This window comes from Podarcis erhardii (assembly GCF_964252035.2).
Source record: "Podarcis erhardii genome assembly, chromosome: 7".
Taxonomy (NCBI): domain Eukaryota; kingdom Metazoa; phylum Chordata; class Lepidosauria; order Squamata; family Lacertidae; genus Podarcis; species Podarcis erhardii.
Genome location: NC_138511.1, coordinates 6,268,144 through 6,284,744, shown reverse-complemented (window position 1 = coordinate 6,284,744; position 16,601 = coordinate 6,268,144). Strand labels below are relative to the sequence as shown.

Genomic DNA, 16,601 nt, shown 5'->3' with positions numbered 1-16,601 from the left:
TGGCTTCAGCAAAAGCTGTGCAGCGCCTCTTCAGCGAAGTGGGAGGAGGAACGGAAGGGGCTCCGTGTAAGGGCTCCCTTCTGTTCCTCCTCCTGCTTCGCCCAGAAGCCAGCAGAACAAGAGGCGCTGTGCAGCTCTTGCTCTTCTGGCTTCTGGGATAGCTGCGCAGCCTGCATTCGCTCCATAAGACGCACACACATTTCTCCTTACTTTTTAGGAGGAAAAAAGTGTGTCTTATGGAGCGCAAAATATGGTATGTGTTTGCCTTGTACATTTATGAGCATTTATTTTATACAGTGGTGCCTCGCAAGACGAAATTAATCCGTTCCGTGAGGCTCTTCGTATAGCGGTTTTTTCGTCTTGCGAAGCAAGCCCATTGACAGGTTAGCGGATTAGCACTATTAGCGGTTTAGCGGCTTTTAGCGATCAGCTGTTAAGCGGCTTATCAGCAGATCAGCTGATAAGCGGCTTAGCGGCTTAGGAAAAGGGGGGGGAGGGGAAAAAACCCGCAGGAACTAGCAAGACATTTTTGTCTTGCGAAGCAAGCCCATAGGGAAATTCGTTTTGCGAAGCGCCTCCAAAACGGAAAACCCTTTCGTCTAGCGGGTTTTCCGTCTTGCGAGGCGTTCGTCTTGCAGGGCACCACTGTATATATATAAGACCTTAGAATACCTATAGCAATAAGTAAACCCAAAGGTGAGTGCACATACATGAGACACAGATACAATTGCCACACGCAGGACCCATTCCAGTTTGGACACAAAGCAGAATTCACTAACTGTTGATATACATAGTGAAAACTGGGAGGTTTGGCATGGTGTGTGTGTTTATTGATTGCTTTAAACAATTTATATATCACTTAACTAAAATAGTCTCTAAGCCTCTGGGCCTGCCCCCTCCCCCGAACAAGCCCAATGAAGTGTTCTGCAGTAGACAAAAGCTAGCAGACTATTTTGTAAAATTTGTCATGTAATCAGTGCTTTGGGGAGGGGGGTTACTCAAGGATAGACAGTACTGGGCACCTATGATTTCAAATGTTAAAAGCGTGGCACTTACTGTAACAACTTCATGGAGAGTACCGGCACCCTTTTTCAAAAAGAAGAAGAAAAAGTACTGGCCCTAATACAGATTTTGGGATCTGAGAGCCAGTGTGGTGTAGAGGTTAGAGCAGTGTTTCTTGATCTTGGGTCCCCAGCTTGTTGTTTGACTACAACTCCCATCATCCCTGACCACTGGTCCTGCTAACTAGGGATGATAGGAGTTGTAGTCAAACAACAAGCTGGGGACCCAAGATCCAGAAACACTGGGTTAGTGTGTTGGACTAAGACCTAGGAGACCTAGGAGTTCAAATCTCCAAAAGTGAGAAAAGTCCTCCACAACAATGTGAGAGACTGATAAAGTCATACAGAAAACAATAACTTTAAGTTATTGCTGCTAAAGGTGGTTCTACAAGCTGCTGAATCATAAGGTGTGCTTAGTTTTTCACACATGGCTTCTCTATTTTGGATTTATTTCTGTCAAATAAATCATGACTTGGTGTAATGGCATTTGTTGTTGTTCATCAGAGGCTGTATTTACCTAAGACCTGCTAAGGAACAGCTGGTTGTTATTACATTCACATCTGTAAAACCACAGAATTCAAAGAGGGTGTACATTCTTTTTCCCATGACACACAAAAATCACACACACACATTTTTTCTTACAGGCCTACCCAGCTTCCTCTTCTTTTCTGTCAGACCATCCCCCAGTGCTATGAAATGAGTCACAGAGGCAAGCTTCTTCTAAACGGATTTCTGTATTAGCCAATTACTTATAAATACATTTATTACAGTGAGCAAATCTGTGTATGCAGGGAGAAACAACAAAAACAAAACCATCAGCTACAGTGGAGACCCTGCAAAGATCCAAGGAACTTGATCAGGAAAGGCAGAAGCCCTGGAGCGGAGGGCCAGGGCAGGCAGAGGACGAGGGGCAGAGAAGCAGGCTCCCATGCTCTGCCATTGAGGGTGGCACACCCCAGGAGAAAGGCCTGTCTCAGAAGCAAGGTCTAAGGCAGCCTGGGCCAACCGGGCATTCTCCAGATGTTCTGGACTACAAACTCATACCAGCCCCAGTAGTGATGGGAGCTGTAACCTAAAACACCTGGAGGGTACTTGATTGGCAAAGGCTGTCAAAGGGAACTAAATACACAACAGTGAATGAAGCAGAAACTTAGAGCACCTTTAAAAAACAAACAAACCTGCCTCATAGTTTTGGGGTTTTTTAAAAGCCACTTATGGACAAACGTCTCCTCTCCAAAGTGTTCACAGGAGACTTGGATGCCTGGACGCCCTCTGCACAATGCCCATCCCCGCTTTTAAAGGAGAATACAGACATTTCCCCACCCCAAACATTAATTACCAAGAAAACCTCTATACAAGGAGCATCCCCCCATAGGGCTTCTGGGGCTCCCCAAACCCATTCTGGCCAACAGGGAACGCTGATCCCTTCCCCCAAGCAACGTTTGTCAACACTGTCACCTAATTAAGATGGGAGTGACCCAACCAGGTCCCTCTAAGAGGCTGCTTGGGAAGGAGCAGCTAAAGGCACTTTGGGAATCAGACCCCTCCAGGGAGCAGGAGAGATGAAGGGAACCTTGGCAGCTGCCAGGCACAGATAACAGGAATTGCATCGCAAACAGTTGTTGGCACCAGTATCTGAAGGCTGGAGTGGGGGGTCAGCGAGTCCCAGGTGAATTTGGAAACTTAGGGAGTGTGGAAACGAAGCTCTTAAGGTCTGGTGGCAGAGATTCTTATTGCCCTGAGGCTAAAGAGAGGAGGAGCTGGTGAGGAAGGAAAGGGCAGTCTAGGGAAGGGAGTGTGTTTGTGTGTTCTGAAGGAGCAGTCAAGGACCCCTGACGGCTGTGCCCAGCCAAGGGCCTGGTGGTTCCGTTAGTAATTTTGAGGACTAAGAGAAGCAGTGGCAGACAGGAGCCAGGGCTGGAGTGAGCCGAGAAGATCCAATGCCAGGAGGAAGAGAGTTAGGTTGGGATGACACCCGTAGCAAAGAGAATGATCAAGATCAGGATGATGGCCACAATGATACAGATGATGATGATCATCTTGGCATTCTTCCACCAGTACTTGCGTGCCACCTTCTGTGAGGTTGTCTTGAAGTGTTCCGACTGCAATGGAGAGAGAGAGAGAGAGAGAGCTGTGAACACAGGAGAGAGACCCCCTCAGCCACACGCCAACCATAGAATCATAGAATCCTAGAGTTGGAAGAGACCACAAGGGCCATCGAGTCCAACCCCCTGCCAAGCAGGAAACACCATCAGAGCACTCCTGACATATGGTTGTCAATGTGGGACGGGAAAGGTCTCCTCACAAAAAACAAACAAGAATTAAGAACGTGAGATGAGTCCTGCTGGATCAGGCCATGGCCCATCTAGTGAAGCATCCTTTTCTCACAGTGGCCTGTGGGAAACCTGCTAGCAGCACTCTCCAGGTGCCAGTTACAGCGCTATGAGAGACGGAGGACAACCTTCCTCCATGCTATGCATCATTTATACAATTCTATTGTGTCACCTTTTTGCTCAACTTAGAAGTCCCAAACACTGCAAACCCCCAGGGGAGTTGCTCCATTCCCTTGATCAGTTGCTTGCCTTTTCCTGGAGCTTTTCAAACTCCGCAAAACCCTTTTTTGAGGAAAGGCAACCAGAAGTGAACATAGTATTCCAAATGCAGTTGTACAACAGATTTGTGTAACTGCATCAAGTTACCAGCAGTTTTATTTTCAGTTCCTTTCTTAATGTTACTGGGGTCCCAATATAGGTCAAACCCAGCAGTTATAAATTTGGCACAGAAATGGACTGGCAGCCAGGCTATAATCATTGCGATGGGTTCAGAATGCCTAGTCCCAGTTATTAAAGTGGCCACCTAGCTGTGGTTTCCAGTCATCCAAGGCAGCCCAACACACAATGCATGGCAGTAGTCTATGTGCTGTTTGCATCTTCTGCAGCTCTATCAGGCCATCTACAGCAGCCATTCCATCAGGAATGGAACTGCAGGGCCTCTCCATCAGCTCTGCTAAGAGACCGGCAAATGCTTGGCTCTGCTCCAAATTCTTTTCATTCCTGCTGCTCAAGACCTCCAAAACTAAGGATTAGTGCTTGTTTCCCCCTCCCCTCGACCTACTTCCTTTTGGGCTGTAAGCCTGAGGCAATCTTCTCGTTTATATTTGTAAGCTGAGCTTGAGAGCACTTTGTGTGTGTGCTGAAAACCGGGATAAAAATGCCAATAAAATAATAATTAGCAAGTGTCTCTCTGTGTTGAAAGTGTCTCTGGAATTCTGTAGATATTTTATAGTTAATATTTTTATTCTACTGTTGTATTACCCATCCTGGGAGCATTTGTTGAAGGGCTGGATAATAAATTGAAATAATAATAATAATAATAACAACAACAACAACAACGGCAGCTCATGGCACCCTGTTTTGATCAGGTACCCCCAATTAAGGCTGCTGAGCAACTTTCCAGCCACCAAACCCAGGTGACAGATTCAAAAGTCAGCTAAAATCTTGCACATTCCTGTACGCTAGTCTTAGGTGGTACGGCCAACTGCTCCACCTCATTCCAGGAAACAGCTTAGCAAGTTGTAAATACCAAAGGTAGAATAAAGGGCAGAGGGTGGTTGGGGCCTTCCTGGGCTGCTCAGGGATTAATCAGCCACACTACAAACAGCTCCACCCTGTCCACTATGCTCCTTAGACACAGGACCTCTGGAGCGCTGCCTAAAAGGAGCTGGGCCTTGCGCCTTGCCCACCCTCTGCTTCAGCACCCCTAGGCTGCTCAAACGGCAAACGCAGACCAAATTGTCTCTAGAAATGACATGCCAGATTCTGACTTTTGAGTCAGAGGAGACCTCGGTTTAGAAGAGCCCAAGTTGGGAATGATCAAAGGACAACTGGGATCAGCTGCGCACCATGGAGAAAACCTGCATGTTATTTTCAGAGCAGCTGGGAAGAAAATGTGCCGGGTGCAAGTCCCTCTCTGTGGTAAGGAGGGATTTAAGACCCCGTCCCAACAGGAGAGGTGTGCAGGCTACTTGCAGGGAAAATCACACTTGAAAGCCAAAGGAGCTAAACATTTTGCCCGCTCTGAATTCTCAGCAGTGGCTGGGCTGAGGCACTGTTATCCGTGGATAAGGAGGAGGAGTTTTAATTTGCAGCAGAAACACTGCGAAGGCAAAGAATGCCTCCGTTGGCTGTACAGTGGGCTACAAACACATGTCTAAATACACCTATAGAGTTAGAACATGCTTGCCACTTGCAACGTCCTTGAACCTGTGTGGAAAACCAGAGGATCATACCAAGTCACCCCTTATGGTTTTGATGGCGCTATTGCCAGAGCCCCAGCAATGTTGAAAAAGCCCCTGCTTTATCCATGAGCAACTTCCCCTTCAAGCTGAAGCTCTCAAGCTCAGAGCAAGTTTGCTGAGGGCAGGGGGTCTGCACCCTCCAGCTGCCTCCTTCCCATCATCCTGAGGCAGCGTGGCCAATGGTCAGGGATTATGGGAGCTGTAGTTCAGCAAAACTTAAGAGAGCCACAGGTTCCCTAGGTCTGTGTTTCTAACTGGAAAACATCTTTCCTTCCAATGGAAACTTGCAGATGTGGCACAAGCAGAGATAACCAGATGTACAAATGTAAGATGGGGGACACCAGGCTGGCCAGTAGTACATGTGAAAGGGATCTAGGGGTCTTTGTAGACCGCAAGCCTAACGTGAGTCTGCTCAGGAATGGAAGAGTACCACTTTACTCTGCCTTGGTCAGATCTCACTTGGAGTTTTGTGTCCTATTCTTGACAGCACAGTTTAAGAATTGTATTGACAAGCTGAAACATGGGCAGAGGGAGTGACCAAGATGATCAAGGGTCTACAAACCTTATGAGGAACAGTTAAGGTAGTTGGGTATGTTTAGCCTGGAGAAGAGAACATTGAGAGAGAATCGAATCATAACATTGTGGAGTTGGAAGAGACCAAGAGTCCAACCCCCCAATAACCAGGAATAACCATCTTCAAATATTTAAGGGGCTGTCCCATGTTAGATGGAGCGAGGTTGTTTTCTGCTGGTGCAGAACAAAGGACCCAGACCAGTGGACCCAAATTACAAGAAAGGAGATTCTAACTAAACATTAGGAATAACTTTCTCTCTCTCTTTTTTTTATTAGATAGAATACGCGATGTTATAACTATAGGATACTTACCGAAGAGACGGAGGGAAGTCCGAGCTCGGCAGAGCTTAAGGCTTAGGTGGATGGATAAATGTATGATGAGTGTATGTATTCTATGTGTATATGTAATAATGAAAATCAATAAAAACTGAATAGGAATAACTTTCTCACGGTAAGAGCTGCTTGACAGTGGAACAGACTCCCTCGGAAGATGGTGGACTCTCCTTCATTGGTTTTGAAACGGAGACTGGATGACCATCTGTCAGAGATTCTTTAACTGTGATTTCTGCATTGCAGGGGATTGATCTAGATGACCCTTAGGATTCTAGGAACTACCATCACTTTCCCCAATGCTTGCTTGGGGACTCTTCTCTTCTCTACCAAGTCACTAGGCAAGTCCCCCCACTCTTCAATGAAAGGAGCTTGGTGGCCTCCCATGAAAACCTCACCCCCTTCGACTCTGCTCAGAGCACAAGTCTCAGAACCTACCGTCGCTTCCAGGTCCTCCGTCTTGTTGCGCAGGTGGTCCAGGTTCTCTCCCCTTGCCAGCATACGCTCCACGTTCTGCGTCATGATGTTCTTGACACCCTCCACCTCACTCTGGAGGTTCTTCACCTTGTCGCTTGCCATCCCGGGGGCACTTCCACCCTCCTGGAGGGAAGAGAAGGAAGGAAGGGGGCTTAGGATGGAAGACCTGGGTCAGCCATGGATGCTGGCAACCGGAAGAAGGAAATCCAAATGGAGCTCCCAGCGTCCCACACACCAACAAATATGGGACGGGAAAGGTCTTCTGCACAACCCTCACAAAACATAAAGAAGAATGCACTTGAGAAACCCACAATGCAGGACCCAAGCACAAGGGCAACTCTCCCTTCCTGTGGCTTCCAGCAACTGGTCTTCAGAAGCATTGCTGCCTCCAATCATGGATGCAGAGCAGTCATCCTGGCTAGTAGCCATCGATAGCCCTCTCCTCCATGAATTTGTCCATTCCTATTTTTAAGCCATCTAGGTTGGTAGCCATCACTGCCTCCATTGACAGACTGTGCAAGGTTGATCCAGGGGATTGTGAATGAAGGAGCTGCTGGCTGCCTAGGCCCCTGTTCAGAAAAGATCTCTGTTCCACAACTGCCAATATCATAATGCCTTTATACATATCTATGGTTTGACTGCCCTTAAAGGTAAAGGTAAAGGTACCCCTGCCCGTACGGGCCAGTCTTGACAGACTCTGGGGTTGGTGCGCCCATCTCACTCAAGAGGCCAGGGGCCAGCGCTGTCCAGAGACACTTCCGGGTCACGTGGCCAGCGTGACAAAGCTGCATCTGGCGAGCCAGCGCAGCACACGGAACGCTGTTTACCTTCCCGCCAGTAAGCGGTCCCTATTTATCTACTTGCACCCGGGGGTGCTTTCGAACTGCTAGGTTGGCAGGCTTGACTGCCCTTAGAATACTGTAAACAGCTCTGGTTGCCACACCTCAAAAGGGACATTGTAGAACTGGGTAAGGTGAAGAAAGGGGCAACCAGATGATCAGGGGGCTGGAGAAAATTTAACTTCCCAAGGAGGAAAGGGAACATTTTAGGAGTTTTAGTTTAGGACTAAAAAAAATGTGCACAGGGCACACCCGCCACCCCAGGTGCCCGATCGGCTTGCTCCACCGCTGTCTTCAGCCCAAACATTGCATTTCCTTGAGGGCAACTTTTTGCACCATACAGGTGCTGTGACATTAAGATTGTTAAAACCATAACGTATTTTTACATTATTAGAACATTACAAAGAGCTGGGCTGCTGGATGAGGCCAAAGGCCCATCTAATCCAGCATCCTGTTTTCAGTTGGTCAACCAGATGCCCCAATGGAAAGCTTGCAAGCAGGACCTGGTTGCCACAGCGCTCTAGCCACAGCGCTCTAACCCAGCGGCCAGTATTCAGAGGAACATTACCTTTGAAAGTGGGGAGAACATAGGAATTGTGACTGGGAGCCATCCCTAATCCTCTTTGAAAGCCATCCAAGTTGCTGCCCATTACTGCACCTTGTGGGAGCAAATCCCATAGTTTAACTATGGACTATGTGAAGATGTACTTTATTATATATTAATTATGCTCTATTATGTACAATTCATATTAATTAAAGCACAGGAGGAACTCAGCATTATTAAAAACCCCACTAAAATGCCAGGAGTGTTGGACAAGGCCAAACAGATAAACAATACTTGTCTCAAGGAAGAGAAACCATTCGTCATCCTTATTCACATAGATGTTGCAATCCTGGTATCACCAGATTCACTCAAGAGTTCCACAGAGTTGTTTCCTCAGAAATTATCAGAGTCAGATGACCAAACTTGGGGATAAGAAAGCAAAGACAACCAAACTCCAGAAGTGGAGACTGCAGTCACCCAGGGCTGCCATCTCACCCTCGGGATTGTGAGTGCTCGCCACCATAACGAGGACGTACGACATCACACACACACACTTGCACAATGCACAAAGTCGCATTGCGCTTTTGATGGGGGGCTCTTCCTCCTCCTCGCAGCCAGCAAGGCACCCTTTTCCGTGGGGAGGGGCTCAGACATGGAGGCAGATATTCTGCATCTGAGCCCCACCTCCCTGGAAAAGGGGGCCCCAGTTGCTGGCTGCAGAGGGTGGGGCTGAACTGCTTCTGTCTCAGAGGCAGAGCCGCAGAGGCTGGTTGGCTGCCTCCCTCTGGTTTTGCTCACTGACTTTGTGGGTGCCCAGCCCCCATAATTATATTATTGTGGGTGCCTAAGCACCCACAGCCCCTGGGGTTGGCTCCTGTGCAGTCACCGTGGCCACAATTTCTAGACACTACAACACACGTCTTCTGAACTAATGCAGAGATACAATGGGCAGCCTCCACTGATTCTATTTTATTTCATTACTATTGTATGAAAGAAAAACTAATTATCAGTTATGACAGACCCTGTAATGATCAGTGTGGAAATCACAGCTCTATTCAGGATGCCACCTTTCCTATTAACCACTGTGTCACTTTTATATAAAAAATAATAACCATTTTAGGGAATAGAAGCGTATTACATCATTCAAGGCTCATTTTTTCTAACTGTAATTTCTGCCTTCAATATACTTGTTGTAGGACTGAATCATGAGTGTCCTGCTTTAGGGCTGTATCCCACCAAGTTATAGTGGACCCATAGAACTTAGTGGAGCTTAGTCATGTGCATTACTTTCAATAGGCCTACTCTGAGTACAGCTAACATTGGCTGCAACCATTTAGTACCAAGTCAGATAAAACAAATGTGGACAGATTTTATTTCAGATGTCATAGAGAGTAATTGGAATTTGATTTCCACATCTCACTGGCCTGAAGTCTTTTAAAAACAGGTTGTACCACCTGGTGGTAGGCAAGAATGCTTGGGGACAGCCAGGTTGGGTGGTGAATTCTATAGCAAAGAGCAAAAACGCCACAGCTTAAGGACACCAAACCCCTGCTTCAACCAGCCATCTACAACACATGAAACCATTCTGTATCTTCTGAAACCAATCCTGAAAACTTGAGACCAAAGAACTCCAGCTCACGGTCCAGACACATCTAAGGATGTTGGCAGGGAGACACTCAAACGGTGCTCCATCGTACCTGCCCCGGCACCTGAGCCTGCTGCCAAGTCAGTGCTTCTGGAGAAGCTGCAGCAAAGAACCAGGAATGCTGTGCAGGAAGGCACCAGAGGTCTTGAGCAAGTCCCCAGCAGAAGTGACACATACTTTCCACTGGGAATGCAGAATATGCCAAGCATCCCCCAGAACCAGCAGAGCCACTCTGCAGTCAACAGCCTGGCATCACAAGCACAGCTTAAACCAGAAGGTCTGAGAAGGGTCTCAACCTCTCTCTCTCTCTCTCTCTCTCTCACACACACACACACACACAGAGAGAGAGAGTCTTCTCCAACCTGGGGCCCTCTAGATGTTTTGGACTGTTGTTTCCTTCATCCCCAGCCCAGAGTTTCTTTAGTGGGGAGTAACAGAATCACAGAGTTGGAAGGGACCCAAAAGTCATCTAGTCCAATGCCTTGCAATGCAGGAATCTCAGCTACAGCATCCATGACAGACAGCCATCCAACCTCTGTTTAAAAACCTCCAAGGAAGGAGAGTCTACAGCCTCCATAGGGAGACCATTTCACTGTCAAATAGGCTCTTACGGTCAGAAAGTTTTTTTTCAAATGTTTAGTCGGAATCTCCTTTCTTGTAACTTGAAGCCATTGGTTTGAGTCCTACGCTCTAGAGCAGGAGAAAGCAAGCATGCTACCCCTCTCCATGTGACAATCCTTAAGATATTTGAAGATGGCCATCGTATCTCCTCTCAGTCTCCCCTTTTCCAGGCTAAACTTCAAGAGGTCCTCATAAGGCTTAGTTTCCAGACCCTTGATCTTCTTGGTTGCCCTCCTCTGCACACCTTCCAGCTTGTCAACATCCTTCTTAAATTGTGCCCGACTTGGTTAAAAAAATTCTTGATGATGTTTTTGTTGTTATTTTTGGGAAATTTAAAAAATGTTATTAAAAAAAAAAATCTTTCTTAAATTGTGGTGCCCAGAATTTGACACAGTATTCCAGGTGTGGTCTGGCCCAGGCAGAATACAGTGGTACTATTATTTCCCTTGATCTGGACACTAGACGTCTGTTGATGCAGCCTAGAATAGCATTAGCTTTTTTTGCTGCTGCATCACACTGTGGACTCGTGTTAAGCTTGTGATCCACCAAGACCCTGAGATCCTTTTCACTTGTACTGCTAGGAAGCCAGGTGTCCCCCACCCTATATTTGTGCATCTGGTTCCTGGTGCCTAAGTGCGGAAACTTACATTTGTCCCTACAGAAATTCATTTTGTTAGCTTACGTCCAGTTCTCCAATCTGTTAAGGTCGTTTTGAATTCTGTCTCTGTCTTCTGCGACATTAGCTACCCCTCCCAGTTTGGTGTCATCTGGAAATTTGATGAGCATCCCCTCAATTCCTTCATCCAAGTCATTTATAAATACGATGAACATCAACGGGCCCAGGACAGAACCCTGCGACACCCCACTTGTCACTTCTTTCCAGGATGACAAGAAACCATTAATGAGTACTCTTTGGGTTCAGTCAGTCAACCAGCTACAAACCCACATTTTACCAGCTTCCTTGTGAGAATATCATGGGAGACTTCGTCAAAAGCCTTACTGAAATCAAGATACACCATGTCAACAGCATTTCCCTGATCCACCAAGTTTGTAATTACATAAAAAAAAAATTATCATTGATTATAGACAGAGGCTCTGAGATCACATCTGCAGTTACTTTAGTACCTTTGGCTGCAGCTCATTAGAGATTTGATTTGAATTAAATTAAAGTAGCTAGGTGTTCCATTACCGCCTCTTCCTATCTTGGGCTGCAGCTACCACTCTGCACCATTTATTATATCACCACCAGGTTGGGCGCAGCTTTCTTTCTGAGTGAAGACAGAGGCAAAGCAGGTGATGAGCAGTTTCGGCTTCTGCCACCCAGTAGCATTTCTGTTTTGTTTACACACAGAGGACCTACGACCTGCTTGTTCTTCCTCTTGTTTCAAACATAGATGGGGGAAAAATATTTTTATTATTTTTGACCTCACTTGCAAGCCTAAGTTCATGCCAAGCTTTAGCCTATCTGGCCTTCTCCGTGAAAGTGTTGGCTAACCTAAAAACATTTTTACTGGCAGGCAATGTATCACTCCTCAAAAAATTAGTAAGGGAATAAAGGGACTTTTCCTGTCTCTGGTGGGAATGCCCACAGGCTGCTGTATTCTCAAATGAAATCTTTCAGGAGATATAAAAAATTATTAAAACACACATTAAAATTTATCCTCTATTATCCTTACTAAATATGTTGAAATATACCACGAAGACATTTTGCCAAAAGGAAATTTTGACATGGATGCTGTCAGCTGTCAGGATTTTTACAGCACAACAGTGGAAATGACTAAAAGAAATATGTCTATATCCTTATGGTATAAAAATATATGGAAATTGGTTATTGCAGAAAAAAACAGCACGTACGATACAGGTCTCTAAAGGGCTGGAAGATTCTAGTGATTTCTACTCAGTATGGTGGGACTTTATTTTACATAGTTTAGCTTCAGATTCACAGAGAAATATGGACGCCATGATCTTAGATTAGATGTTGGGGTACTTAACTTCCTCCCTGCGAATGCCAGGCCTCTTCTGTGACACACGTCCAGTTCCAGAGGTTGGAAGGGTGATCTCACTAGGGGGGGGTCTTTCACATCCAAGCTGCCATAATGGCAGTTTGTGGGTCTGGGGGGCCATGTCTTCTCTTCTCATGCCCCAAGGTACGTGCCTAGATCCACATACCGCTTATGTGCCTTGAAATGTTTTTCCTCACTCACTGCCCCAAAGAGGCTCCAAGCACCAAACCCTTTGACTCGGGGCTCCTTTGCGCCACACAGATGTCCAAACCCACAGCTGTGATTTTTTTTCCTTACTAGAAAATTGTGTACTCCCAAATGCATTTGCAAAAAGGATTGATTCCATTTGTCTTAAGGATTTGTAAACAGAACTCCATAAGCAAGCTCTAATACTTTAATTTGGCTGCTAAGGAACAAAGGACTATTAGGTTTAATTCTTTCACAGTCATATTCTTAACCTTGTAAACTATACCCAGGTTTTCTCGTTCCCACAATTTTTACACTCCTGCAGGGTTGGTTCAAAGGCTTGGCTTCAGCCATTATAGTCTCTGGGCAGCTCCAGATGAACTTTTCCATTTGCATTTATAATTCTTTGTGTTCACGATGGTATTGGGGCAGTTATAAGCAGTCCCACTTTCAATATGGTTTGAGCCTACCAACAGTTTTAGGGTGGACACACTGCTTCATTTCTGGTCAGTGCATGTTCTGTAACTTCCTGCTGAAATCCTTTAACTCCTCATTCCACAAATGTTCTGGCTTACTTATAACACTGGGGAAGCGGAACGATATGCGCATGGTCCAGGATAAATACACCACTAATGCACAATGATTGTGTCAACGGCATGTTATGGTACACCCCCCAAACAAACAAAGCAATCTGGAGGGGCCCTCTGTGCTCTAGCATTCTACTTATAGCTGCTAGAGTCTGAACGGAGGTCAATTTTTACAGAACCGCAAATACAAGCAAGCAGTAACAGAAATTCAGTAATATATTCAGCTAAAGGTAGGGCATAAGGAATTTAATTTTGAATAAATGTGCAATTAATTGTTTTGAATTTTATTATGTTATTATTGGGCCATGGGTTGTGCAAGCCTCTATTCGGAATAATTTATTTTTATTTTTGTGATGTGTAGCGGGCAAATTTGGAGTAGAGTCCCTAAGATGGTTGGATGGCACCTGGTATGCCTCCTTCCAGAAACTCCTGCAGTCAAACTGGTGCCAAATGTCTTGCTCTGCTTTCCTTTGGATCACATCAGTGAGGCCAAGACTGGGGTCTTGTCTGGGCAGCCTAGGATCTCCATACACATTGCCCAGGCCTGAACCCCAGAAAAGTCACTTCGGTGCTGCTAATACAGCAGAAACAACACGGGAGGCAGCAGTTATGGGTTACCAGTCACTGCAGCCACAGCAGGCGCTGCGATTCTCTAACGGTCTGACTCTAGAGACAGACGGATGCCAACGACAGGGGTAAGGGGCACTGGGGGTGAGTACATGGAACCAAGGGGGCTGTGGCTGAAAAAGTTTCAGATCCACTGATCTAAACTGTGTACAAGGATGACCCTAGAGGGGTGAGAAGTGGCTTTCCTGGACAGCCAGCAATTTCAAAATCCAACATTCCACAGAACAAAGAAGCTGGGCTTTTCCTTGAACATTCTTTTGGCAGCTCTGACATCAAAACTGGAGTAAAACATCCCACACACTGCCAGGGCTGGAATTAATAGCTGCCTTATCTTCAGACCTATTCCTGGAAGCTGTTTGCTAGGAAATGCAAAGCAGGAGTCCAAAAGTCTGGACCAGGGCAGGTCTGCTATACCCTGTGCTTGCTTCTCTACACAATGAAAACACCAGCACCATTTACAGTCACCCTGAGGCAGCTAAGTGCACCCTCCGTGTAAGACCCAGCACAGTTCAGGGGATACAGGGCTGAGGTTACACCAGGAGGGGTCAAAACCCAGTGCAGTCCTGGGCTCACACCCAAGTCATGGGATAGGCACTCACTCTCTGCTATCACTCACTTTTGCACAAGGAACCCACTGACCTCACACAGCTGTTGTGATAACAGTCGATAACAGACCATAAAAGCTATTTCCATGTAGAAAAACCGCTACACAGCTAATGAGCAACCAGTGCAGGTCAAGAGTAATGAGAAGCTGGAATTGAACATGGCAGCCTCTCCCAACAAAATGCTCTGCAGATGTTTTGGACTACAACTCCCATCGGTCCCATCATCAACCTTGGGTGGAGGTGACAGAAAATGTAGTCTAGAAACAGATTCTGGGCTCACCTTTTGCCCCACTCTTTCCAGGCACAGATCCGTACTTAAATGCTCCGTGTCAGAATGTTTTCTCTATTTTTTTTTTTTTTGCCCCAGTGAAATCTTGCTCTTTAGCACTCAGTCAGAGCAAACGTCAATTCAGGTTTTCTACAGATTGCCATTTGCTCCAAGTGAGCTTTAAAGAGTAGGTTTTTGTGGTGAAAGCTCTGGGGCAAAGAAAAGGGGTGTTTGTGCTCAGACACAGAGCTTTAAAGTGCAGACCTTGCCTGGAGGAAAGGAAAGTGTGGATAAACCCTCACACTATATATTTAAAGCGCATGACTTCCCCCAGATAATTCTGGGAGCTGTGGTTTGTAAAGGGTGCTGGAAATGGCAGCTCTGTGAGGAGGAAAGTACCATTCCCAGGATTCTCTGGGAGGAAGTCATGTGCTTTAAATGTGCATTGAATATGCTGTAATTGTACAGCATGGATTTGACAGCTGGACGGCTTATGGCTCAAGAATGCTGGACTGGTGCCTGAAGAATCCAGAGGACAAAAGAGCAGCATAATAAAGTTTCAGTGATGAGATTAACAGAAGAAATATCCTAGCAGTGGGACGGGCTCTGGACTCTCCTTTCTTCATTGGTTTCTGAGCACGGATCCAGCAGCGATGGGCTTCTGGCATTGGCGGGGGTAGGACTGGATGACATTTGGGGCACTTTGGGGGCAAGATCTCAGTGCCTGCCCCCAGAGAGCTAAGCTGCAGCCAGGGGTGACAACTTGAATAAAAAATGGGGCGGGGGGGGGCAGGTATTCCCTGCCCTGCATAATTGATCATATGAGACGGTGCAGTATTTGAAGGCAAGGCTCGTCAACTTTGGGGGGCGCTGGTCCCTCAGATATTTTATTAGGATGCCGAAGACCCCACAACCCCTAGGAGTTGTCTCCTATATGGCGGCAGCGGTTCAAGTGTTGGCTTGGGGTCAAGGCGGGCGGTGTTCGGATCCCCGCTCAGCCATGGCCAGTTCCACCTCTCCCAGCCTAACCTGCCTCGCGGGCTTGTTGGGAAGCAGTGGCGTAGCGTGGGGGGTGCAGGGGGGGCCGGGCGCACCGGGCGCAACACCTGGGGGTTAGGGGGCGCAAATCCACGGGTTAGGGGGCGCAAATCCACGGGTTAGGGGGCGCAAATCCACGGGTTAGGGGGCGCAAATCCACGGGTTAGGGGGCGCAAATTACTTGTCTTGCCCCGGGTGCTGACAACCCACGCTACGCCACTGTTGGGAAGACAAAGAGCGGGCGGGACTCGCGCGGGGGGGGGGGCACAGGCTGCCGCGGAAAGCCGCGAAGTGTTGCTCGAGCTTGCCAAAGTGCCACTTGTTGGTTTCTCGAGGGCGCCTGCCAAGGCCGGAAAGGTTTCGAGGAGAAGCCCGGGAGGAGGAGGAGCCCAACTCGCCCCAGCAGCCCAGACCAGGAAGAGCGCCAAGAGGTTTCCCGAGGGGGCGGGAGCCGCGTCCCGGGGACTCCGAAACCCCCCCCCCCGCCACTCCTGCCCTGCGCCGCCTCGACGCCGGCCGAGCCCGAGGGCGGAAGGAAGGCGCGCCAGAGCCGGGGGAAGCCCAGGAGGGAAGCCGGCGCCGGGGGCGCCCTGGTCCAGGGACGCGGCCTCGAGAGGCAGCCCCCGCCCTCCCCTCCCCGGCCAAGCGCCCGCTCCGCGCCCCCGGCCGAGCCCCGTCGAGGCGCGGCGCCGGGCGGGGCGGCGAGAAGGCAGCGAACTCGGCGCGGCTGGAAAGCTCACCATGAGCCCGTCGAGAGGGTCCCCCGAGCAGCCGCTTCCCGGTCCTCGGCGAGCTCCCCCAACTTCCTGCTTCTCTCTCGCTCCCCGCCGGCGGCCGCCCCTTCCTGTCCGCCTACCTTCTCAGGTGGCCCGGGGCGGGTCCTCTCCGCCGACGCCGCGC

The 16,601-nt window shown here is 47.9% G+C and overlaps 1 protein-coding gene across 1 annotated transcript; it reads right to left on the bottom strand.

Annotated features, from left to right (window-relative positions):
* Positions 1–1,776: 1,776 nt before the first annotated feature.
* On the bottom strand, positions 1,777–16,581 carry VAMP8 (vesicle associated membrane protein 8). The gene is made up of 3 exons (XM_081872380.1): positions 16,442–16,581; positions 6,700–6,861; positions 1,777–3,163 (listed from the first exon to the last, which is right to left on the bottom strand). The coding sequence occupies exons 1-3, from the start codon at positions 16,442–16,444 to the stop codon at positions 3,020–3,022; spliced, it is 309 nt and encodes a 102-aa protein (XP_081728506.1). The 5' UTR covers positions 16,445–16,581; the 3' UTR covers positions 1,777–3,019.
* Positions 16,582–16,601: the final 20 nt, after the last annotated feature.

Coding starts and splice junctions, on each gene's coding strand:
- VAMP8 (XM_081872380.1), bottom strand. Junction 3,164..6,699: donor CGGAGGACCTGGAAGCGACG/GTAGGTTCTGAG, acceptor TCTCCATTGCAG/TCGGAACACTTCAAGACAAC.